The sequence below is a fragment of the Rhododendron vialii genome, chromosome 1a (assembly GCF_030253575.1).
Source record: "Rhododendron vialii isolate Sample 1 chromosome 1a, ASM3025357v1".
NCBI lineage: Eukaryota > Viridiplantae > Streptophyta > Magnoliopsida > Ericales > Ericaceae > Rhododendron > Rhododendron vialii.
In genome coordinates, this window is record NC_080557.1 from 47,465,262 (window position 1) to 47,491,169 (window position 25,908).

The window sequence follows — 25,908 nt, forward strand, 5'->3', positions numbered from 1 at the left end:
TAATCTAACAAGATCATCCAATTCTATATTGCTAAGCATGCTCGAAAAGATCAAAATATGAATACTTCAAATCAAGCGTTAAAATCTTATCTTTCGAAAATCGTTATATCTTACTTTTTGAGAAATTCAATACAACATATGTTTATTTAAGACAAAGTCATTTATCCAACATGTTCATACCTCCATTAGTGAGATAAACTTATTGACAATCATGCATTTTAAACGATAAGCTTATTTACTTGAAACCAAACAATAGATAATCTTATCTACGATATTGATACTTTGAATCAAGAACATGCTACTCTCTAACGTAGATTTTATACTATACGTAGAGTTATTGGATTAGGGTTCTACGTATACTTAGGGAAGTGAGTAGAGAAAATCTACATGATCGTAATGTCATTTCAAGATTTTGTAAAACGAGCTTGCTATTTATTCCTAATACTTTAACTTGCCTTATCATAAGCAAAATAACTAAAGTTATACTAGGGAAAATGAGTAGAGATTAATCTACCTTGATCCGAAACTTAGTCGGGGCCGGATAAGCTAGTTGGAAGATTTCTACGGGCGGTGAAACTTGCAAATCTGGACCAAACTTTGGATGGCAGTAACTCGGTCAATATTTGGCCGAATACGATCGTTCTTGGGTCAAAGTTGAAGCTCTCGAAGTGCTCTACGACTTTCGTGAAGGAAGTTGATCCTAGAAACTACTTTAGGTAGGAGAAAAATGGTGATAAAGGCAGAGACAGTATGCTGTCTGGAAATGGAAATCCGAGATTTTTACTGAACTTCGGATGCCAATATCTTTGTCATTTCTTCACCGATTGGGATGGTTCTTGGGTCTAACTTGAAGGTTTCGAAGTGCTCTACAACTTTCTCGAAGGGAGTTGGTTCTAAAAACTACTTTAAGCAGGAGAAAAATGGAGATTCGTGGAGGGCAGTAAGCTGCCTGGAAAAACAGAAATGGTTTCTAGAGAGAAGTGAGAGCAAGAAGTGATGGTGTGAATTGAATGGAAGGCATGGGGTGCTATTTATAGCCAACACTTGAGCTCCTCCTCCTTCCTCTATGGCCGGCCCCCCTCTCTCTCCTTCCTCCCATGGATTTGCTCCATTGTCATGTCCAATCAAGCTTGAAAGCATGCCAAGTCTTCCATGAGTTGTCACTTCCATTTGTTGGCCAAATCTTTAGGTCATCATGAAGGGTTTTGGACTTGTCAAGTCTATGGGGAGGTTGCTTGCAAGAACGAATGAAATCATTGGCTAACTTTGTACTTTGAAAGACTAGAAATGGGTTGGCATGTAGTCAAAAAAATAGGCTTAAGGCTATAAATGTTGCTTGTGTAAGTAATCAATACTCATGCACACACTCCACCCCACTCTCTCCATCCGGCCTTTCTCTCTCTCTCTCTCTCTCTCTCTCTTTTGTATCTATATACATCCAAGAAAATCTAGGAAAGTAAGTCTAGGATTTTAAGACTAGAACATAGGTATGCATGCACGGCAAAGCTAGCCTTGCTTCCTTGGAAGCAAAATGATGAGATTCCTTAGCCCATGATTTTGTATTGTCAAATCAAGGCTTTATTGGCAACTTAATTGCTATTAACCAATGGTCAAAAATTCTCCTAGCATTTATTAACCATTGGTTAAAGAAGGTAAGTATGAGCTTGAATGACTAGTCAAATCTAGGTTCTCATTATGGCAAGTCTAAGGTTGAAGCAAAATGATGGGATTCTTGTATGACTTGTCTTGTCATGCATTTAGGCAAGTCAAAGGTCTAATAACCAAGGGACAAAAATTCCCCTAACAATTATGGACCAAGGGGTAAATGGATATTGGTAATAATTTGATATGACTAGTCATGGAAATCTATTGTCCAAGGGATAATATTTTCCCTAACAATTATGGACCAAAGGTTAAAGTTTTCCCTTGCCTTTATTATCCAATAGGTAGGGTGAGTAATGATGCTAGGTAAAGTGAAATGACTAAACATAGGAATAAAATGATTACTCCTATAGTCTAATGGTTCAATTAGGGTTCGGGGGTTCAAAAGGCTCAAAGACGGTCAAAAAGGTCCATCTAGGATTAGGAAATTGTAACTAGATTGAAACGGTAATTAAGGTTTTCTAACGAATTGGTTGGAAACTAATTCTACTTGCCAAGTAGGATTTCTAGCCAAGAAATATAATTTAAAGATTTTATTTTAACTCACTAGAAAAAAAAATACGAGTGCTTCTACAAGCATACTTGTCTTTAGAAAATGACTAGATTGCTCGGCGTGAAAGATATAATTTTATAAGTTTCAAATCTAATTATGACGGATTATAAAAATTAAAAAGAAATTTTTAGTAGCAAATCCAAGTAATTAAGATAAAATTTAAATATTTAACGAAATTTTTATTTACCAAAAATCAGGGTCGTTACAATAAATTTTCCTATTATACCCCTAGTAATTTTTTATTGATATAAAACGTTCAAGGTTTGGTGGATCAAAAGTCAAACATCGCCAAATCCCCTAGGTAGAGCACTCATCGCCTCAATTCTTTACTAGAATTGTAAACTTTGAATCTAGTGATAAGGTTGCAATACATAAAATATCTTTGTTCTCCCATCGGTATCAAGGACTCAACAGCATTGAATTCAAGATAAATTGGGGCCAAGAACTTAGCTTGGTGGTCAAGATTTGTGACTCGGAATTTACTTCCTCTTATAAAGTTTAAGATTCGAATGTCTTATTCTTTTTAGGATTCAAAAAACATTTTTTTTAAAAATTTCCCCTAGATTCTCTCTGCTCCCAACATGTCTCTCTCTATCTCTCTCCACTTATTACCCCTATTATTTTTCAAAAAAAATTTCAAACATCAATCCAAACAAAGCTCGGGCGCTATCAACTCTTTTGGAGTGGATCCATATGAGGCATTTTTCTCTAAGGAAAATGACGGCTCATGACGTGTTTTGATAATTAATACCAATAAAAAACATGCTGAAAACATTTGCTAATGCTGAAAATGTAATTGGTCACTCATGATTAGTCAAAATGTGCGTAAACCCGCCCGAACATATGAGTTGTAAAAAAAGGAAACAAGAGGGGAATTGAGATGGCAAGATCAAGATGGAAAGGGAATGAACGCAGGAATTAGTTAGCTAGCCTGGTAAACTACGTAGCTAATCCGAGCAGACAAACATAACGTAAGTAGGAATTAGGATCACCAACCAAGAATTCTTTTGTCGGTACCAAGTTTAAATTAATGGTGACAAAACTTATACCTGAATCAACCAAGGGGAGGAAGTTGTTTGAGGTTTGGAGGTAGAGGGATTCGACCAAGCGGAGGCCTTGTTTGATGTACTGGCAAAGGGTGGGGGTGTCGAGGTTGGTGGTTGGGGTGTTGGAGACGCCTACAAGTTGTTGGAGGGCGGTGAAATTGAGTGGGCATGAGGCGGCGGCTGCGGCGGTGGTGTTTGTGGATTGGACGAGGCGGCGGGAGGTGGTGGAGAGAGAGGAGAGAGGAAGAGGAGGAGGAGAGAGAGGAAGAGGAGGGACATCGGGGACTGAGAGCTCCACTGAGGTTAGGGAATTGTCTTCGCCGCCGTCGTTTTGGGAGTAGATTTAGGGGGACTCCGAGCGAGGGAGTTTGACTTTAACCGGCAGCCGTGTGAGGCTTGTTTCCGGGAACGCATTCGTATTTTAGTCGGGATGTCCAAACTGGGCCCTACAGCACCTTTTGCCCACTTTCACGATTTTTCTGTCTGTCAAAAGAGACTATTTTGGATGATCGTGACATTTTCGGGACACCGAGAAGTGATGCTCCTCTAAAGTTGAATTTTATAACTCGGGATTTTTTTTGAGATAACACCATCATCATTGTGATTGGGCGGTTTTGGAGCACCTTCAAATAGTGATCCAACGCATTCGATTCCTATATTATGCCGACACATTTAGTCCCTCAAGTGTGGTGCAGTTTAACTTTTTAAGATATGCTTGTTATGATTAGAACCGTTTATATATCATATTAACTACATAGAACTTTGTTTGTACGAAAAATTGAGTTAGTCGAAGTCACAACATCATCAAGATGGAGTTATTTTGTAATTTATTCTCTTAAGTATAATAATCATCCAATTTTTAGAAACATAAATGATCCCTTGGTACCAAATTACCTCATTATTATTATCTTTTCATTGTCGTATCTGATTAATTTTTTGGTTTTTTCACCAACAAAATTTTATGACAAAATACAGTGCGAATTGTGATTATCTCAAAGAAAGTGCAGCGGCGGTGTTTGAGGATTGGTTGAGGCGGCAGTGGGAGGCGGTGGGGGAAGTTGGGTAGCGGGGTGGATGTACAGGGGGTAGAAACAGAAAGTCTAGTGCGGTGACCGGTCCACCACACGCCTTTTGGGGTCCATTCCGGGCCCTAAAAAAATACAGAAAAATATTCATAAATTTTAAAATAATATTTTCATAGGACTCTGTAAAAAATCAGCTCCAACGAATATCGGTAGGTATGTTTTTTCGGAATTCGTAGGAACGAAACTGTTTAGTTTTGCAGTTTCGTCCTACAAATTCAAAAAACATATCTACCGATATCCGTTGGAGCTGATTTTTTACAGGGTCCTGTAAAAATATTATTTTAAAATTTATGAACATTTTTCTGTATTTTTTTAAAATCCGGAATGAGTTCCAAAAGAGGTGCGGTGGACGGTCAATGTGAATTGCATGTGGTGACTGTAGCGCGGGTGGGGGTAGAAATAAGGGAGTTTGACTTCAACCGGCAGCCTTCACTGGGGCCTACAACCCAATCGACAAATGGGACCTGCAACCCCTCTCACTCATTTCCACGTGTTTTCTCTCTCGAAGTTTGTGTTTCTTTTCTAGTCAAAGTCAAACGTCAAAAAAACAGAACTATACTACTGAGGGAAGAACTAAGGCCTGTTTTTCAACGGGAAATAAGTACTTATTGTAAAAATATATATTTAAATTTAGAAATTATGTAAATAATTTTTTTATTAATATAAATTTTTTTATAGGGAAGAACTAAGGCCTATTTTTTTATATAAATTATTTTTGAGTTTGAAAATGTGTAATATATACTTATTTTTTTAATAAGGTATTCTGAAACGGAGCCTAAGAAGGATGTCACTCACGAGTCACTCGCGTGTAATTGCATTTATTTTTTATTTTTTGGGTAAACTTCATTTATATTATTATCTACAAGTACTTCACTACGCTTTGTACATTTTTTAATAAGGTTGCATGAAATTAAAAAAATACTCCTACTAGTTTTTTATTCTCTCAATCCCAAAACGTTTGTCCGGTCCGCAAAACGATGACATAAAAATAGTACTATTTTTACAAGAAAAATTTTAATTTTTTTTCAACAATTTACTAGATATCGATGAATTCTTTTAATTTATGAAAAAAGTTTGAATTTTTTCTTAAAAGAAATTGATTATTTTTTAGTCCTTGTTTTACGGATCAGATAAACATTTTGGGACGGAGATATTTAGTTATTTCTTCACGCGTGAAATGGTAAACATTTTATTTTATAGACATGAAGAAAAAAAGAGTTCAACTGAAGGTCATTAAAGTCCTGGGGCAGAGACTGTTCAGCGGGGTAAGTTCGCACTTGGTCTTTCAATCCCAAATCATAGTAGTGGTGAATGAATCTAGAGTAACATGTGACAGTGTGTAAAAGGATTAAATAATTTTTCTTTCTAGGAGGCAGTGGATGGATGAAATTTTTTCTTATATTCAGAAAGTTGATCGCTTCTAGATCGAATTGGGACATAAGTAATCATATTCTCACGCAAATGCTACCCAAACAGAGCTGGGCAACGGTCACGAAACACGATAACATGACACGAACCGGACACAAAGTTAGCGGATTAGGGTTGATCATTTCTGACACAAAACACGAAAATGACACGACTCAAAAACATGAATTCTAAAATGGGTAGGGTTCAGATTGTGTAGTTTGTGACACGAACACGACCCGACCCGACTCGTTACCCAGTTCTATACCCAAACATATGAATCTTCGGACTTGTTTGATGATGGTGGGACTAAGGAGATCGAGGGGATTACGGGTGGGCCAACATGTTTCATCTTTTTTTTCGTTGTCCTGTGTTTGTTTGCACACAACATTAAGGCCAAAACGAATAATAGTGGACTCTTCGTCCATTTAGTAATCCTATTTGCGGGATTAATTAAAACCGGGTGAGGGGTGGTATTAGCCGGTCTGCCTTCCCAGCTTTATTTCCCTTCACATACAACGGTTGAAATAAAAATCTCCATCATCTTTATCCCACTTTTATTCTACTCTAAACAAAACCCAGTACAACTAATCTCAGAATTCATTTTATTTCATCTATTATCCCGTAAATCCCATCGTGTCCCCTCTATTTTCATTCTTAATTCCATCTCATCCAATCATTCCTAAAAGAAATCCGGCAACCAAACGTGCTTATAGTTTCAGAATCACAATTCTCATTCCTCCTAAAATGTCTCTCATCCAAACACAGTCTAAAGGAGGAAAGAAAACGTGTTCAAGTTGATATAATGGGCTTTTGGAAATGTCGATCGACAGCCCAGGTGCTTGTCCACCATGGGCTGGGCTCAAGTACATCTCATGCCAAAAAAATAAAAGGAAAAATGACGGCCAATGATGTGTTTTGATAATTAATACCCGTCAATGACATTTTCAATATTAACAAATGTTCTTAGCTTGTCCTTCGCAGGTATTAATTATCGAAACACGTCTTGGGCCGACATTTTCCCAAAATAAAAAGAGAAAAATAATGATATGGTATAGTTGGGCTTGACTTTAGTAGTACTAATTTGGTTAGTCAGTGATGATTCTGAACTGCACTTCTTTTGTGTTAATTAGCGTTATAAAAACTCTCGGGTCCTATTAACTCTTTTGGGCTCAATTTGTATAGAACTTTGTTCTTCTGGTTTTAATTGAAATTTCCGCAAGACGACCATAGGATTGGTTCCCAAGGGTTAATTGAAGTACGCATAAGCTGATCCGGATACTTGAATCATTCTGTTTGAAGCCGCCACTACTTAAGTTCTCTCATTCAGAATGTCATCACCATTTAAATTTCCATCCTGAAATTGCATAATTTTTCCTATTACACCCCTAGTAATTTTATATATATATATATATAAACGTTCAGGGTTTGGTGGATCAAAGTCAAACAATGCCAAACCCCCTAGGTAGAGCACTCATCGCCTCAATTCTTTACTAGAATTGTAAACTTTGAATCAAGTGATAAGGTTGCAATACATAACAGATACAAACTATTTTTGTTCTCCCATCAGTTTCAAGGACTCAACAGCATTGAATTCAAGATAAATTGGGGCCGATAACTTAGTTTGGTGGTCAAGATTTGTGACTCGGGGTTTACTCCCTCCTATTGAGCTCTCGCGCTATTAACTCTTTTGGAGTCGGTCCATATGAGGCATTTTATCTGATTTTAATTGGGCCACTTATGATTAGTCAAGGCGTGCGTAAACCCGCATGAACATCTGAGTTATAAAAAAACCAAGAAGAAAAGGAAACAAGAGGGGAATTGAGATGGCAAGATCAAGATGGAATGGGAATGAACGCAGGAATGAGTTTGGTTAGCCTGGTAAGCTACAAAGCTAATCCGAGCAGACAAACATAACGTAAGTAGGAATTAGGATCACCAACCAAGAATAATCATTTAATGGTTTTCTTTTGTCGGTACCAAGCTTAAATTAATGTTGACAAAACTTATACCTGAATCAATTGGAGGGGAAAAAAAAAAAAAAAAACCACTTTGAAAACAAGGGACATACGTATTGGTTCTTACACACAATATCAATTGTTGGGGGTACTCCCAGAGCATTACGTGGCATTGCTACGTAGTAATACCTTGTTGATCACTCTTTGTCTTCCATCACCCGACAAAAGTGAGATAATTTTCTTACCAAATACTTTGACGCAATGTAAATAATTGAAATACCACGTTCGAAACGCCACGTGATACTCTCGGAACACTGAATAATGAATGGAGAGAGAGTCTTCAAATACAGGCAACCATGTTTAATAATAATTGTTGATGTATTGATTAACACGGCCGTATATAGAAAAGATGCTCCCAATAGATTCGTATATCGATCACATGAGTGGAAGGAAGATTTTCTTGCTTGTGGCTGAAGAACCAATCAAACCTTGCATCATGAAAATTCCTTGCTTCAGAGTTCCACCACACTGATCAGGTGACTTGCTCGTGATAAAGTAGAAATCATAGTACTACAATTGTAATTGGTATTCGAGTTGCATGTGGAGTAGTTGCCCAGTAAACATCATATACTTCTATGCGTTTGATTAATGTTTAGATCTCACTAATTACACCTAACACTACTGATTTTTGCTGGAAAAAACAATGATACGAGCCTCGCGACTTTGACAAATTTTATGATTTTTTACATCCGTCCTGGTAAACGTGCCTCGCCACTTTAAAAACAAAATTCTACCTCAACATAGAGCAGACAAAGTATTTACTCTCAGTTCCTTGTCAGTTAAGACAACGAATCCTATCAAGTCTTTTCGGCTGAATGTTTATATAACTTGTCGGACATCCACCCGAGTCTTTATTGGCATCCAAGTTCAACATCCACCTACCCAAAAAAAACTACAGTAATACTTTCAAATTTTTGTGGCCTTACTAACATATAAACTTTTGCAATCCACATATCTTTTTTCACTTTTTAACTAGTAGCATTCTTTTGTCCTCCGAATTTGTTCAGTAGAACCTACAAGATCTCTTTGCAAAGAAAAATGTTTTCCCGAAATCCCTAACTACAAACCCACACCAAGTATATTCCGTTTTGGTTTAGTTTTCTTTTATACACTTCTTTACTGAAGATACCTTTGCTAAACTAAGAAGAAACATCTTGACAAGACACATTCAGAGATCGCCCCAGTGGTTCGGACGGTTGCTCAGACTTTGAGAGTATTCCTTAAGATTTTGGGTTTGATTTCCCACTGAATGAGTACATAAGTGGGGGGCTGTGACTGGTGTGACCGCGCTAGCTTCTCCGGAAGTTTGAATTGCACAATCGGATCCATTTAGTGATTTGAGGATTGTTCCTTCGTTACCCAAAAGGGCCAAAAACATCTTGACAAGAGCCTATAAACTAATACTACCAAAATGGTTGTGGGAACCAAGAGTAATCTGGAATTGGATTTAGGTGGAGAGCCTTATCCAATGAGACCCTCAATATTCTGGTGGCTTGGTAGTTTAGGACACGAAACAGCTTAAAATAATGCAATATGCATCTCTGTATCTGACTTTATAACGCCCAAGTACGGACGAGAAATAAGAACTACAAGAAGTTCCCAAAATACTATTTGGGAATTCTATATGTATTTCCTTTCAAATGGGTCCCCCTGAAATCAAGAATACTACTGTAAATTTTAAGCACATAGATATGGGGGCCCGTTGGCCCAAGAAGCAACATATAGTTGCGCAATAAACTTGGAAAAACTGCAGCAAAAGGGTGTGCTTTGTTGTTGTTGAACCTCATTCCTGCATCCTCTCCCCCCTTCTCTCTCTCTCTCTCTCTCTCTCTCTCTCTCTCTCTCTCTCTCTCTCTCTCTAACTTTCTCTCTCTGTGGCTTCTGGGCTCGCAGTGCCTTTGCTTTTGACTGAAGATCTCCGACAACCTTCACTCTTTCATGGTATGCCCAACATCTTTATTCCTCTTGCTGTTTAACTAGGAACCTCTTTGTTCCTTTTTTTTTTTTTTTCTGCAGTCGTTGTTGATGGGTATGCATCTTTGGTCTCTTTATGGGGACCGCAATGCCTCCATAGCACACATATACATTCTGCTGTATTTCGGCTCGAAATCGGACCTTCCATCGTCTCCGTTTTCTGTGTTTGTTATTGCTTCCGTGCAACAAAGTCGTACTCACATGTATACATTATACATATAGCTTCCTCACATTTGGTTTCTCTTTTGTCCTCAACTCTGCTACGAGAAATATTTTCTGTGTTTTCGCTTGAAATGATTTAGAGTTTGATCCATTATCCCACCTGATTTCAAAGCGTCCCTTTGGTTTCCATGTTTCAGTTTTTTTCTTTTTGGGTAATGCCGGGTGTCCATTATTACACTCTGGTTCTCTGTTTATCTATTGAATTTTCACTTGTGCTTGTTTAAACTTGCCCCTGATTAGCATGCTGCTTAGGTTTGTTCATCGAATCAGGCTAATTTTCCAGTTACCATATTTACCTGAAAAATATCCTGAATTTCCCGATGGCGACAAAAATAGAGTCCTCTGTTTTCTGTCTCTGGTTTTGCTTGAATAAAGTCTCTTTGAATTTTGATTGCGTGTCAAAACTCAAAAGCACCTTTGGAAAACACTTTTTAGAGACTGTTTTGGAAAACAAAAACATCCCTCGTTCTCATCATGCTGTAGTCTTTTTTGGGCTGCTTTCTTGTGGGTTGGTGAAGGTTATTTTCAGCCATTTCTCTTGGAATTAGGTTTTAAAAACTGTTCCCCAATTTGGCTTTTCTTGAAAATTTGCTTCCTTTTTGGCAGAACAGTGATTTGTGAAAATGGAGGGGAAGGAAGATGTGTACTCGCCCGACGGAGTTCTTGAGGACTACTTCAGGACCGTGGAATCCGAAACAGCAAGCTCATCTGAAGCTGAAGTGGAACAAAATCCGAAGCCCGCAGCTCGATGGCGTGGTTTGGTTCAACTACTGAAAAGCAGATCAAAAGGACCGTTATCCACTCTGCATCCCCTCAGTGTTTTGAAGCTGTCAAGGAGAAGTAGCAGTAGCTCGAGGGAACACATCAGTGGCGCGACGAGTTCTCTCGGAGATCCTGATTTAGCTTATACGAGTCCTCAGCTGAAGAACTTCACTATCTCTGAACTCCAATCTGCAACCAACTGTTTCAACCATGGTTTGTAGCTTCCCTCCAAGTTTTGTTCGATTTGGGCCGATAAAAAAGAGAGAGTTTTCATTCAATTTGAACTTTTAATTTGTGTCCTCATAGAATGAATCCAAGTTGAACTTTTAATTTGACACGTTCCCATTATCCAGGTCGAATTTGAGACCTTTATCATTGTGTTGCTTTTGTTTCGAATTGGTTTTTGTTTTTAGGAAAAACAATGTGGACAGTTTGCAGTTTACCCATCGTTTTCATGTTCTTGCCTTTTTATGCGTCAAACCAGCTTTAGAAAATTGACATCATGTTTTGATTTTAGACTCGTGCCCGGGTCAAATCGTGTTCTTTGTTGCATGTATAGCTTTCTAGAGCAGAGATCCAGCAACGCATTCTAGGCACAGATCATGGGTCTTGGATGTACCGTTAGGTTGTGCTGAGTCAAATCTGCTCCGTTTTTTTGAAGATAATTTATTTGCAATTCACTGCACAAATTCTAGATTCAAATAGATCCTCAAAGGTTAGTAGAAACGTTGCCCAGAAAATGGTGTGTTTTCAGTCATTTTTCTAGGAAATTTTGTCAAACAGGTTTTCCTGCATCGGCCTCCGTTTGTGTTTTCCGCTTGCTTGCGACAACGAAAAAGAGTTTCCAAAAAGTGAACAAACGTTTTTCTTCTGCTGCAGAAAATTTGATTGGAAAGGGTGGTTATGCTGAAGTTTACAAGGGATGTCTGCGAGATGGGCAGCTTGTAGCAATTAAGCGGCTAACACGAGGACCGCCTGAGGATAGAATAGGAGACTTCTTATCTGAGCTCGGGACTATGGCTCATGTCAACCACCCCAATACAGCTAAATTGATCGGCTATGGAGTTGAAGGAGGAACGTTTCTTGCTCTGGAGTTATCTCCAAATGGAAGCTTAGCTTCTCTGCTTCACAAGGGTTTGTTTCTTCTTCTAGTTATAAGTTTTATTTGTTGAGTTTTTTTTTTTTTTTTTTTCACGTAGAAAAACGCGCCTCACTTTGTTTGATTGATTTACATTTTCGCGGGGATTTGATTTACATTTTCCTACGGAGTTAATCTCGTATATGTTTTTTGAGTTACTTATGTAGGTTCAAAGCCAAGACTTGACTGGAGTATAAGGTATAAGGTAGCACTTGGAACGGCTGAAGGTCTGTTGTACCTTCACGAGGGTTGTCGAAGGAGAATCATTCACAGAGACATCAAATCCGCAAATATACTGCTTACTGAAAGCTTTGAGCCTCAGGTACCCTTCGAAGTGTTTTTGTTTTCTAAACTGTTCTGCAGGTGGTTGTGTTTTAGCAAAATGGAACTGTTTTTAGGTTTAACTACTCAGTATCATGACCAAACCAACCTAAAGCAAAATGTGTATATGCCATTCTTAAGGTGTTTTGGGGGGAGGCTTTGAACCTCAAAGGGTAACTATTTTCGATTCAGATTTGTGACTTCGGGCTTGCAAAATGGCTTCCAGAGCAATGGACTCACCACACGGTGACAAAATTCGAAGGCACATTCGGGTTCGATCACCTAACTTCCTCGTCAATGGTAATCTAAACAAAATTCTGCTTCTGAACTTTTTCTTTTTCCAATTGCAGCTATCTTGCTCCTGAGTACTTAATGCATGGCATTTTAGACGAAAAAACTGATGTTTTTGCCTTTGGCGTGCTGCTGCTGGAAATTATTAGTGGGCGTCGAGCCCTGGACTATTCAAGGCAAACCCTTGCCATTTGGGTATATGCCTCTCTTCTCCTCTCACGCATATGGAAAACCACCTAATCGCTTCCTACGCGACATGTTTTCTAATCTATTTTCTGGACGGATGGGAGGTGAAAATTTTCATGTATTTTTTGCAGGCAAAGCCGTTGCTGAAGAAGAACAACATCAGGGAGCTTGTCGATCCTTCTCTTGGCGACAACTACAACTCGCTGCAGATGAAACTCATGGTCTTGACTGCATTCTTATGCACGCAACAATCCTCGATTCAACGGCCTCAGATGAGACAGGCACGTTCCCCTGACCTTAACTAAGTGCTACATTCACGTCATCCTAATTCCACATACAACATAAAATTCAGCACAACGGCGATGAAGGTTTTGAAAACTCATTTAGAATATGATCGATGATATGTGAGTGACGACTTGATTTTGCGGTTGGAATGCAGGTTGTGCAGCTTCTCAGAGGCAGCCAGGGCGGCCTGGAGGTGATGAAAAAATTCCAAAAGCCGTCGTTTTGGAAGAGGTATTATGTGGAGCTTTTCACTGCAGAAGAAGGCAAGGGAACAGGAGAATTGTAACGGTGTTGAATTGGCAGTAGCAGCTGCTGCCTTATGAGGCCTGGAACAAATGGTTCAGGAACTTCCAGAGGGGCTGAGCTTCAGTGATGCAGGGGCAAAAGGGTAAAAGCAGCTGGGGGAATGAATATTGCACTAATCAATTAAAGAGAACGATTTTATTCGGTAACAAATTTATTTGTCGTGTTTTTCTCTCTTTTTTATTAGTATTATTTTGTATTTTATGGTTACGGAGTACATAGATTTTTATTCTTCCATAAATAGTTCCTCAAAAAACAAAATGTTAAATTTGTGAATATATGGATTATCAATTGCTTTAAAGGAGAGCAAGAGGGTAATTTCACACACCAACTTACCTAGGCAATTGCTGACTAGGGAGAGGCATAATGGACCTTTTAAACACACACACACATACAATATCCAAACTCCCGATGTGGAAACCAGCCCAGCTGACGCAAGCCCAAGAGCCTCGCCACTAAAGAGTGGCACCACGACAGAGGGCTCAAGGGGACTGCACCAGAGGTCAAGCACCCAAACCACAACGGGTGGGCGAGACTTGGTTGCTTTGAAGGAGGGCAAGAGGGTAATTTCACATACCAACTCACATAGGCAATTGCTGACTACGGAGAGACATAATGAACCCTTTAAACACACACATACAATACCCAAATCAATTTATCATTATCTATCCAAATGAAACGCCCAACGACAGTATTTTCTTATGCCATTGGCGGGAACAATTCAACCATAGGTACTGCTGATCCATGAGTATTGGTTGTCTGTCGAAAAGGTGTGCAGGACTCAACTTAAATGTTACATAAATGATCGAGCCATTTATTGAAGAGAATAACTCATATCAACGTCTTTATAAAAAAATCGATTTAATCAAATATCGGTAAGTACTTGATTAATATTCGATTAACTTAATATTTAGTTCATACTTTTGGATTGTGAAGTTTGAACAAAATTTTGGATTGCGAAGGGTAATCAACTTACTCATTTTAATCGAGTTAATTACGCAGTTCCAAAAAAAAAAAAATCGAGTTAAGTACTTAACTTTTATACAAAAATTCTTTATTAATTATTCGCAACAGAATAACTACTACCTCCGTTGTGTTAATAATTCACTTTCAATGTTCCACACACCTTAAAAAATTGTACATAATGTTCAATACGGATTTTTAAAAATATACAATATGAATCTTATTCGATAGATCATAATTAGTTCTATTATACGAAATTTTTTAAAATCATGAAATTCATTATAAATTGAATTTAAAACATGACACGAATGCCGAAAAATGGACACAGAGAGTAATTATGATCTTCGGGACCCGGAAAGGCCCAATACAATCCATGCTGCTAAGCGGAGGTGCTTGGCATCCGTGCTGAGTGGCCGATCCGACCTTTTATCTCAATACGGACAGATCAAAACTAATCCGAGCGTATTAAAATCTGAACCATCCATTACTACCCGCGGTTTGGCACCACCACGGCTTGGCAGCATCCCGGGTACACAATCTGTAACAATGCAACGGTAGCAATAGCAATAATAATACAGAAAGTCTACACACACATATAATTTGTGCACAGATTGTGCACAGATTTTGTTGTGGGACCCACCACGGGTCCCACACAAATCATCCGAGCCGTTCATTAAATATAAAACATTTTTTCAAGGGTCTCCGTAAAAAATAAGCGCAATCCGATACCTATAAGTACTCGATCCAATCATATAACTTTTCATTATCCGGAAATCTGAATGAAAAATTAGATGGTTGGATGAAGTACCTATAGGTATCAGATTGAGCTTATTTTTTACGGAAACTCTCAAAAAAATATTTTACATTTAATGAACGGCTCGGATGATTTGTGTGGAACCCGTGGTGGGTCTCACAATGAAATCTGTGAACAATCTGTGCACAGATTGTCTGTGTGTATAGCAGGACTTAATAATAATGCAGTGGACAGTGTGCGCGTGGGGGAATTCAGCGAATATGTGATGATGTGATGTGTCAGTTTTATGTACAGCAAAACAAATAGTCTGTACTCTGCTGTGTTGTGTTCCTCGAGTCGAGCCCTGTCGGCTCGCAACCCCAGAGTAGAGGAGGCCCTACCTACGGCTGACAGACTGTTGCTGTACTGGAGTACTACTCGCTACCAAAGTCAGCCGTCTTTTTCTATCTCCAACGTTCCAAAACTCAGAAGGAAATATATTCACAAGCGGCTGTCTTCATTCTCTTGCTGTGCGGTGCTCCATGTTTACCTGTTTGGATGAAGATTGGGCTCGGCTGATGACTGATGGCTGAAAATCTAATGACTACTCCATCCCAATGTTGGGCTTCTCGAATTTACGGACCCATTTTACTTATATTTTGGAAAAATAACGGTCAATTACATGTTGTTTTGATAATTAATATCCGTAATATGATGCGAACATTTTTTAATGCTGAAAATGTCATTAACGGGTATTAATTATCAAAACACGTCCTGGTCCGTCATTTTCCCCTATATTTTTGGTATTGATATTTTTTTCTCCTCTAATCATTCATCTAGATAAGAGAGTCTAGAAATAAAATATGACAAAAAATTTAAAAAATCATTAAAGACAAAAAATATACAGAATAGTTTCTATTGTGTGGTATGTTTGTCATACTTGATAGTAGTATTTTTTTTAAAAACTTCAGTTAAAAAATTTATGATTCTTTTATAATTTCTCTTGTAGAGATAAATGATTAATCCAAATGTTACGACAAAAAACTAAAGACAATTGCAAAAATATTTAGGGAGAATTAATTGACATATCTTAAAAGTCCTTTGAGATGAATTTAACGTGTATAGAATTAGACTGAACACATTTTCCAAAACTTGTCACGTTAATAATAATGTTCATTAGTCTAGTTGTTACATAATTTAGTCACTCAAACTCATATGTGATGGGCTTTGCTTAAAATTTAGTTGAATTTACTAGATTGATAAACAAATTAAACTTGAATATTTTAAAAAAATGTGATTTTAAAAGGCTCGGCACAGTTCAGGAGGTACAAAATAAATATGTAAACATAACCCAAGAAGCATCGCGGGTTTGTCAGAAATTTGACACGATTTTGCCTAGTTTAATATTCTCCGTAAATATTCTTTGTACTCCATGTTTAATCCACTCCATCCTCTCTCTTTAATGCATTATTATCTACGTAATTTTATCTCCTCTCGTAAAAAATACAAAACCCACTAGTTTTTTAGTCGCCATTTTAAGTTTATTTGTATTTAAATACAATTGGAATTGGATGGTCGATTAAAATACTCTCCAACCAACTCCTGACGGGTTTGGTCAAGCGTTGTGAGAAAGCAGCAACAAGTGCTCCTCCATTAGTCAACATATTTCATTCTTACGGAGGTCAAACATTCCAAACCTTGGATCCACTGGGAATTATGCCCGATCGTTACTTTCAGAGTCTCAGAATTAGTTGAGGTACGCGCAAACTGGTCCGGATATCTAATTATCAGGAAAAAATAAATACTCCACTCCAATCACGATATGTCGTCACTCAGCAGATAACTATTGAAAATGATCCACGATGTCGACACCTACTCCAAAAGCCCAAACCCAGCCCACAACCTCCATATCCACCACAGTGGGGACCCATTTGCTTTGCTTTGTGAAGAGAGTTCAACCACCCAATTGCCACAGGTTGGGTCATAAATCACTAACAATTTATGGAGCACGTAATAACGAAAGTAAATCCAAGCACATGACATTGACAATTATTATTATTATTATTGTTTTTAGTATAACTTAATGTTCGGACCAGTTTGCCTCCGCTTTGACTAATTTTAAGATTCTGAAATTAACGACTAGACAAATCTTCAATCGGCCCCCATAGTTTGAATTATTTGGAATCGGTGATATTTGAACATAGGTCCTCATAAAAATACTTATTTGAATTAGTTGCTTTCTCGTGCCGACCTGAACAAATCGGTTGGGGTTATGAGATGGGACAATTATTGTAAACAAGAAGCTTCCAAGTATTGGCCATCTTCTTAAGGGTAAACTACAGTTAACCCCCTCTAACTAAGTCTCGCGTGCACTTTGCCCCCTCTAACTTTTTTTTGGCACTCAACCCCCTCTAACTAACTGAAATTCAAACGGTCATAACTTCTTCGTCAGAAATCGAAAACATGCAAATTATATATCGATTTCGAGGTCTTGAAGTCATCTTTCTAATGACACCAAAATCACATCACGATTCAAAGCACACAGAAAGTTATGATCAAAACGGTATTTCTGTCTACCAACCCTTACTCTTTTGATCATAACTTTTCTGTGTGCTTTGAATCGTGATGTGATTTTGGTGTTATTAGAAAGCTGACTTCAAGACCTCGAAATTGATATATAATTTGCATGTTTTCGATTTTGGACGAAGAAGCTATGGCCGTTTGAAGTTATGACCGTTTGAATTTCAGTTAGTTAGAGGGGGTTGAGTGCCAAAAAAAGAAGTTAAATGGGACAAAGTGCACGCGAGGCTTAGTTAGAGGGGGTTAACTATAGTTTACCCTCTTCTTAAATACACCCCCAGCTCATGTATTGGTAGTCTGGTAGACATCCGTTTCAACTTTTCAAGAGCAATATTTTACATCGATCATTATTTTACTATAGACCACCAAGCTACTTAGCAAATTATTATAGTCTAAAAAATAAGATACGGTTCTATAGAAATTTGTCCCGATATAAAAATTTATATCGTAGGGGAGGGATTGACATTTCTAACGCATATCCAATCGTACCGACGTGACCCAACTGAGCCAATTATACGTATTGAACTAAACTGTGACAAATAATGTGTCAAAAATCAAAGAGATATGACATTATTCAATTAAGTAGTCAAAAAGTTCATACCCCCAAACAAAACAAATAGATGAATTAGGGAAAAAAATATTCAAAGCTTAGGCCAAAGATATAGCCCATTGAGAACACTGAGCGAAAGTATAAAAAATTGTTAAAATTTACGAGAGCGACGCAAAAAGGGAAGCCAATAATCTATATACACAAGCTCCCTTTTGCTTTCTTTTGCTATTTCTTTCGGATGATCCAAAAACTCTCTCTTGGGGGCTCAAACATTTTCCCTTTTCTCTATGTACGGTTTTTAATAAAATTTTCTCCACTTATTACATATTTTTATCTATTTCTTCCTACTCGTTACCTATGGAAACGAAAGGAAATCAAAGAAATTTCCTCTTCTTTTGTTTGGTTTGAGAGGAAAAAGAGAAGAAAATAGTCAATCAAAAAATTACTCTGAACAATATAAATTTTTCTTATTTTTCTTTCTTTTATTTTCCATACGTACCAAACAGGGCGTAAACCCCTCTCTCAAAATCCATATCAATTACTGTAATTTTGAATTCAGTAAAAAGAGAGAGAAAAGAATGGAGGAAAAAAGATGGCTAGTAGTAGTAGTAGTAGTAGATTTTACTACTACTTATTACAGCAGAGATACAACAAGCGGAGTATAAAGAGGACTGGAGAAGGCAAGAGAGAGAAAAATCTTGAAGTCAAACCTAAACAAACGTGAACAACAACAACTACAACTGGACAAAACCGAGTAGAAAAAAATCCTGCTGGTTTCCAGGCGTGCGGTGGTCAGGTTGGATGATCGAAGCCGATCGGGGATGGTCGTCGGCTACGGCGGCGGAGGCCGGTGGTGGAGTAGTTGCTGAGTCGGTGGCTGGGAGGGGTGGTGGTGGTGGTTTAGGTGAAGGATATGAAGAAGGGGAAAGGTAGCAAGAACAGTGGTGGCCTTTTGCCCAATTCGTTGAAGATTATATCGTCTTGTATCAAGACTGTCTCGACGAATGCTAGCACCGTCGTCCGCTCCGCCGGCGCTTCCGTCGCCGCTTCTATATCTGCTTCCCCCGATGATCGTAAAGATCAGGTCTTTTTTGTATTTTTGTTGCTAAGCTTGAATATTCAAATTTGATTTTACTTGCTTCTGGCGGATATTATATGTTTAGGACTTAATCATGGCGTAATCATGCTACTAAGTGAATAAAGAAACGAAAATCGTGATTCATTTCGTTGATTAGTGTGTTACAAGTAGGGGCGATAAACAAACCGAACGAGCTGAATAATTGATTGTTCTAAGTTTGGTTTGAAAGACCTTGGCTCGTTTATGAGACGAACAGATTTCAAATGAGCTTTATTTGATCACAAATCTACCTCAAGTAGCTTGAATTTTCTAAACACGGTAAGTAGGTCGAGCAGTAGTTTGTTCGGGCTTGGTTTGAAGGCTCAACAAGTTTGAAAATGATGTTCAAGCTTGGTTTTTTTATGCAACAAATCGATCTCAAATGGATTTTTAAGGAGCGAACACGAGCTCGAACTTGAGTAGTAGTTTGGTTCATGCCCTGATTACAAGAGCTATGTTACAAATATATTATGATCAGGTAGCTGTTGTGGGTGCAATCCTTCTGGTGTTATTTTCAAACATTAGGCTTATTTAGACCATCTTCAAACATGTACTCCCATTTGTACTTGATTTAAGTAAAAATATTGAGTGCATTAATACTTATGATATGAAGCACTTCAATAGGCATACTTAAATTTGAGCACACACAGAGTAAAAGCTTTCAATGGTAGAACTGATTAAATTTTGAAAACAACAAACAAGCCTTGGAAATTTGGACTTTGGAGTAATACAAAAAGATGAGTGAACTAATTTTGTTACGAGGACAAGTTAAATAAGTGGAAACGTATTTGGGGTATCTAAGTATTTTACAATGAAATCCAAGTTTGAGTATGGTCTGTTGATGCCCAGCAGGATTGAGTTGTTTTTGTTTTGTGTATGGATATGAGAAATATTGAATTCCAATACTTTTGTATGCGGTACTTTCAAGTTTCAAGTACCTATTCAGATGAATTTCCTTTGAAATAGGCAGGAACTTGTGGATTAAGTAGTTGTATCTCTCTGTTCTACCCCAAGCCTTCTTTGCAATGTCTTGTTAATAGCACTTAGCTCCTGGTAATTCTGGTTGTATAGGCAACATTTGTTTCCCCCTCCCTGCTCCACGTGGGAATTATTCACACGTCCCATTTCAGCTAAATCTTTTTATACTTGAACTGTTTTGTCACCGCCTCCCTTGAAATTTGTAGTCAAGAAAGGGTTACATGACCATCAGACCATGAGCTGAATCAAATGTATGGACCACATCAAGAATTGCAGCCACTTAGTGGTGCGGATTGTAGAACTTCAATTTTTTATTTCCTCATTTAGTAATCGGGTGTTTCATACTGGTACATATCACATAGATCATGTTGAGTTGTCAATTTCCAGGATTAGACTAATTGAACTTTTATTTGGATCTTGCAATGCAATACTTGCCTCAGTTACTGGGACTGGACACTATTTTTTGATTTTAGAGTTTCTCTCCCTTTGTTTTTCATTTCAGTTAATTAGCCTGAATGTAGTTCTAAACTTGTGTTAGTGTACAGGTAACCTGGGCTGGCTTTGATAAACTAGAACTTGGTCCCACGACCTTCAAGCACGTTCTTTTACTTGGCTATCAGAATGGTTTCCAAGTCTTTGATCTTCAGGATGCCACTAACTTCAGTGAATTGGTGTCGAAGCGCGATGGTCCTGTCACATTCCTACAGATGCTGCCAATACCGGCAAAATCCGAGAGTGGTGAAGGATTCAGGTCATCGCATCCTTTACTGTTGGTTGTTGCAGGGGATGAACCCAATAGCTTAAGCCCTGATGAAACTAGGTTCCATTTGGGCAGAGATGGTACTGTGGAGCATCATTCAGTGAACTATGCCAACTCTCCGACTGCTGTTCGCTTTTACTCTCTCAGGTCGAACAGTTTTGTGCAGGCGCTAAAGTTTCGGTCAGCTGTTTGTATGGTTAGGTGTAGTTCTCGGATAGTGGCTGTCGGACTTGCAACACAAGTAAGCTCTCGCTTATTTTGACATTCATGACATTAAAAATAAGACAACTGCGAGTTTTATTATTTTAAGTTAAATGACTATGCATACTTTGAGCATTGAGGTCGAGGCTTGACATGAAAGAACATGCCCCCAACGTTGTAGGTGTGGGTTGAAGTTATAGGAGTCAACTTTTGGGTTGGTGGTATAACCAATGAGCATCAAACCATATTCCACTTATAGATTCATGAAAGTTTCCGTAGACGTCGAATGATAATTGATAAATACTCTAGTTCTTGCATTTCCGTTGAAAAGCATAGTAGGGGATTGGTGATTTCATGAATTTGTCTTAGCTTTATGGTCTTGTTTTCAGTGAATTTGAATAATAAGCAGCGCGGCAGCTAAAAACAATTGATCTACTATTTTTCATGCTCGATGGGTGTGGTGCACCTATCTTAGATTAATTTTCTTGGAGAAACTCTTGTTCAGGAAACTATACCTACTGACTTCTTCTATTATGCTCGGTGGCAGATATGTTGTGTTGATGCTATCACCCTTGAGATTAAGTTCAGTGTCCTCACTTATCCCATGCCTCAAATCGGAGGACAAGGGTCAGTTGGAGTCAATTTTGGATACGGTCCAATGGCGTTGGGTCCTAGGTGGTTAGCTTATGCTACTGACAATCCACTTGTATCAAACACAGGTCGCTTAAGCCCAAGAAACCTTACTCCCTCTCCAGGTGTTAGTCCATCAACATCACCTGGCAGTGGAAGTCTGATGGCTAAACAGCTGGCTAATGGTATATTCAATCTGGGCGACAAGGGGTATAAAACTCTGACTAGATACTGTCCAGATCTCCTTCCAGATTCTCCAAGTTCTCCAGTATCACCAAGTTCAGGCTGGAAAGTTGGTAGGCTCACAGCTTCTGAAGTGGAGAATGCAGGAATGGTCAGTTCTTAGTGACGTGAACTCATACATACTCCCTGATTGAAATTGGAAAACACAGAGTTTCTACTTCTGAAAAATGGAATATGCTGCTATTTCTGAAAATTGAAATTTCCTCTTTTCGCTGAAAAGTCACTATGTTTTAGTTTTTTTGTTCTGTGCAAGAATTAATGTTAGTTTCTGGTTTTAATGGTTTCAATTGTTGGTTGCAGGTAGTTGTGAAGGATTTCATATCTCGAGCTGTTATATCACAATTTAGGGCTCATACCAGTCCCATATCCGCATTATGCTTTGATCCCAGTGGAACCCTTCTGGTTACTGCTTCAGTTCATGGAAATAACATAAACATCTTCCGTATCATACCATCTTGTATGCATGCTTCAGGCAATCAAACCCATGATTGGAGCTCTGCACATGTGCATCTTTACAAGCTGCACCGTGGAATAACAAAAGCTGTAAGTAGTCATTTAGTTCTCAGATTTTTTATTGTTGTTACCCTTTTTGCAGGATTGTCACTAAAGGTTTCATCTATCTTTTCCTGTTTTTTATTTGACAGATCATTCAAGATATTAGTTTTAGTCATTATAGTCAATGGGTTGCTATTATTTCGAATAAGGGGACTTGCCATATATATGTTATGTCGCCTTTTGGTGGTGATGCTGGCTTTGAAACTCTTAATCCTCATGGCGAAGATCAATCTCTTTATCCAGTTTTAACTCTGCCATGGTGGTCTACTTCATCTTTCAGTATTAATCAGCATGATTCTCCACCGCCCCCACCTGTTACCCTATCTGTTGTTAGCCGCATAAAAGATACCAACTCCGGGTTGCTTAGTTCAGTTACCAATGCTGCTTCTTCAGCGGCAGGAAAAGTTTCTGTTCCATCTGGTGCTGTTGCTGCTGTTTTTCACAACAGTATATCTCGTGGTTTTCAAGACATTCAGCCAAGGGCCAACCCATTGGAGCATCTGTTGGTTTATACTCCATCAGGTTATGTTGTTCAATATGAACTTCTGCCACTAATCGGAGTAGAACTGAGTGACAATGGTTTAAGAACTCGGTCGAATTCCTACATGCACACCGCAGATGATGAATTAAGGCTGAAGGTTGAACCTGTTCAATGGTGGGATGTGTGCAGACGATCAGATTGGCCAGAGAGAGAAGAATCTATTTCTGGGACTACCTTTGCAAGACAAGAAGTTGTTGAGATGATTGGTAATAGCTATAAAACTAAGCTTCCAGATGTGAATGAGAGTCTTGGGGGAAAACAGTTGGTGAAAGTTGATTCAGTAAAGCCCCATGAGAGATCCCATTGGTACCTATCTAATGTAGAGGTGCAAATTAACTCTGGGAGGTTACCAATATGGCAAAAATCCAAGGTAATTTTTTACTCATTAGACTTCTGGCACCTTTATATTTTATTCTTTCTATTGGTTATGATCCGTTGTTGTGGATTTTAGATTCGTTTGTACATGATTACTCCTCCAAGAATCAATGGTTATGTGGGTGGGGAGCTGGAGATTGAGCAGGTTCCATTTCATGAAGTGGAAGTAAAACGGAAGGATTTGTTGCCTGTTTTTGATCATTTCCATAGCATCAAGTCAAATTGGAATGACAGGTGATGGCCGCTTTATTTGCTAAGTTGATTATTGTCTTGTCTTGGATGCTTTCACACCTTGCTGATAATACATGTATTATGTATTGCTTGGTGCCACTAAGAACGTGCTTGCCTGGTCATTAATGCAGAGGGCTATGGGGAGGAACATATCCCAATGCTTCATCATTGGGGCTCCATCAGGTCAGAGAGAAGGTCACTGAAGAAACCGTTATTTGTCATTCAAAGCCAGCATCACTAAGCTCCACTGAAAGCTCAGATGGAGGAGGTAAGACATAAGTTGCACTGTAATGCTAGAATACAGATTGGTCACATTTCTTAAAACTGCTGTCAAAATGTGGAATGGGTAGATATGGTTACATTTAATAGTTGTGTCATGCATTGATCCTTCCGGTATTCTGCCGATGAACATTATACTTCGACATGCTGCCTCTTGACCTTCTTTTCTGGGTTCATTTCCCATTAAAAGTGATGGAGCCTTTGATAATGGACAAAGGATATTTACTACTGCAATTTTTGTGATAGTGTCTCATTCTTTCTTGGATCCTGAGATATAGCACTCATTCTATTCCAAAATTTCCTCCAGGATCATCGAGAAGAATGGAGAACTTTCTTGATTTGGACCAAGTGAATGCTGAGAAGCCTATGACACATATCAGTGATTCTATGAATATGTTCACCCCGGAAAGAAGGGGGAGTACGAACGTTGAATCCGCCCTACTGAGACAGAAGTCCTTGCCTTCTGAACATTCAAAGAACACTTATTCTCTTGCTGATGGCTCGAACAAAAATGGGCTGTCCTCGGAAGAGCACAACGTCCCTTCTGGTGCAACAGTTCCTGATGCTTCTGTGATGAAGTCAGATGACTTAATTTTAACTGCTGAACATTTTGATTCGGCTATGAATGTAAATGAAGGGGGTTCTAAACCTTCTAGACTGCAAAATCTGGTGGAGTTTGAGCCTTTTTTTCAAGAGGGTTATTGCAAAGCATTGGACGTCGATGGATGCTGCAGGTTAGCTGAAGAAGTAACTGATGCTGTGGACTGCAGCGAGAAACAGTGTCAGAGAGAAAACCCAGACGATGATGATTTGCTTGGTGGCATGTTTTCCTTCTCCGAGGAAGGTAAGCTTGTGAAGTTACTTACTACTGCAGCCTCCTGATGAGGGAAGTAACAGCTGGAAGCTATATTAGTTCACAAGCTTCCAGTTTCCTTTTGAATTGTGTATAAGAATTCAGTAGGTTCCCATTTTTTTGATGCAGGTTGACTCATAGCTTCCATGAGGAGTGAGAGGAATGTCATTGGGTTTCGAATGTTGTCAAGGTGTGCCTTATACAACATTCTGGATAGATTGGGGTGAGAATGTACGTGATCCTCTCTCTCTTCCTTGATCGCTCCCTCGCTCTATTTTGTACAGTTTGTATATTGGGAAACAAGATTCATGGAGGGTCTATCATTTGTTTAGGAATGGAGGATAAAGTTTGAATTCTGGAACTAAGATTTGGTTTGGCAAGATGCGTGTATAGATGATTGCAGTGTGACCAAGTTCTGTCCCAAGCTGTGTAACAATATTTTGTTTCTTTTTTTTAACAAAAAAGAAAGAAAGAGAAGATGTGAAATGAGAAAAATGGAAAAACATTATGGTAATGAAGTATTTGCTTTATTCCTCAAATTTTTTTCTCGCTCTCTCTCTCTCTCTCATCCATTAGCAATGAGCTAATGGTTCTGTTTAAATGGTACTCCTATATGATTTGATATGCGCTAATAGACGCTGGTGCAATATCACCAGAAGAGGGCTGTGGCCTGTGAACGACCCCCCAAAACTACCCTCTAAAACAAATCCCTCTCTATCCGAGTGAACAAATTATGAGCAATTAGGATCAAAGATAATGTGGGAGTTCAATACTGCTGATTAATTTACCTGATGTATGATAACGTTTGCAATTCATGTTTTTGTTTTTTGTTTAGTGGTTTTAATAAACGCAACAACATTTTGTTCGTACTACAATGCTAAATTTTGACGTTCGAAATGAAAGAAACAACAGTTTTCTCCAAATCTTCAGAATGTGGTTTAATTTGTTTTCGAAACATGTTTCACTCTTTCTACCCTACCCTACCCTACACCACCCCCTAGCGACCACTTCCCGCACACTCCCCCTTCCGGTGCCTCCCCAGTCCCCACCTATGTCCGCCTCTTCTGCC

At 38.6% G+C, this 25,908-nt stretch overlaps 2 protein-coding genes across 7 annotated transcripts; both read left to right on the top strand.

Moving 5' to 3' along the window:
- The first annotated feature begins 9,460 nt into the window (after positions 1-9,460).
- On the top strand, positions 9,461-13,551 carry LOC131322708 (receptor-like cytosolic serine/threonine-protein kinase RBK2). 6 transcript variants are annotated; one of them, XM_058354159.1, is made up of 8 exons: positions 9,461-9,709; positions 10,571-10,939; positions 11,606-11,860; positions 12,032-12,186; positions 12,378-12,457; positions 12,536-12,671; positions 12,794-12,943; positions 13,102-13,551. In XM_058354159.1, the coding sequence occupies exons 2-8, from the start codon at positions 10,588-10,590 to the stop codon at positions 13,231-13,233; spliced, it is 1,260 nt and encodes a 419-aa protein (XP_058210142.1). In that variant the 5' UTR covers positions 9,461-9,709; positions 10,571-10,587; the 3' UTR covers positions 13,234-13,551. The 6 variants fall into 6 exon arrangements, with proteins under 6 accessions (XP_058210142.1, XP_058210123.1, XP_058210135.1 ...); XM_058354140.1 differs by having other exon boundaries at positions 9,520-9,709; positions 10,576-10,939; XM_058354152.1 differs by lacking the exon at positions 9,461-9,709 and adding an exon at positions 9,923-9,945.
- A 5,081-nt stretch (positions 13,552-18,632) lies between these two features.
- Positions 18,633-25,289, top strand: LOC131322746 (autophagy-related protein 18g). Its single transcript, XM_058354179.1, has 9 exons — positions 18,633-19,160; positions 20,717-21,172; positions 21,680-22,096; positions 22,306-22,548; positions 22,650-23,471; positions 23,553-23,710; positions 23,839-23,975; positions 24,294-24,830; positions 24,969-25,289. The coding sequence occupies exons 1-9, from the start codon at positions 18,990-18,992 to the stop codon at positions 24,971-24,973; spliced, it is 2,946 nt and encodes a 981-aa protein (XP_058210162.1). The 5' UTR covers positions 18,633-18,989; the 3' UTR covers positions 24,974-25,289.
- The last annotated feature ends 619 nt before the right edge of the window (positions 25,290-25,908 follow it).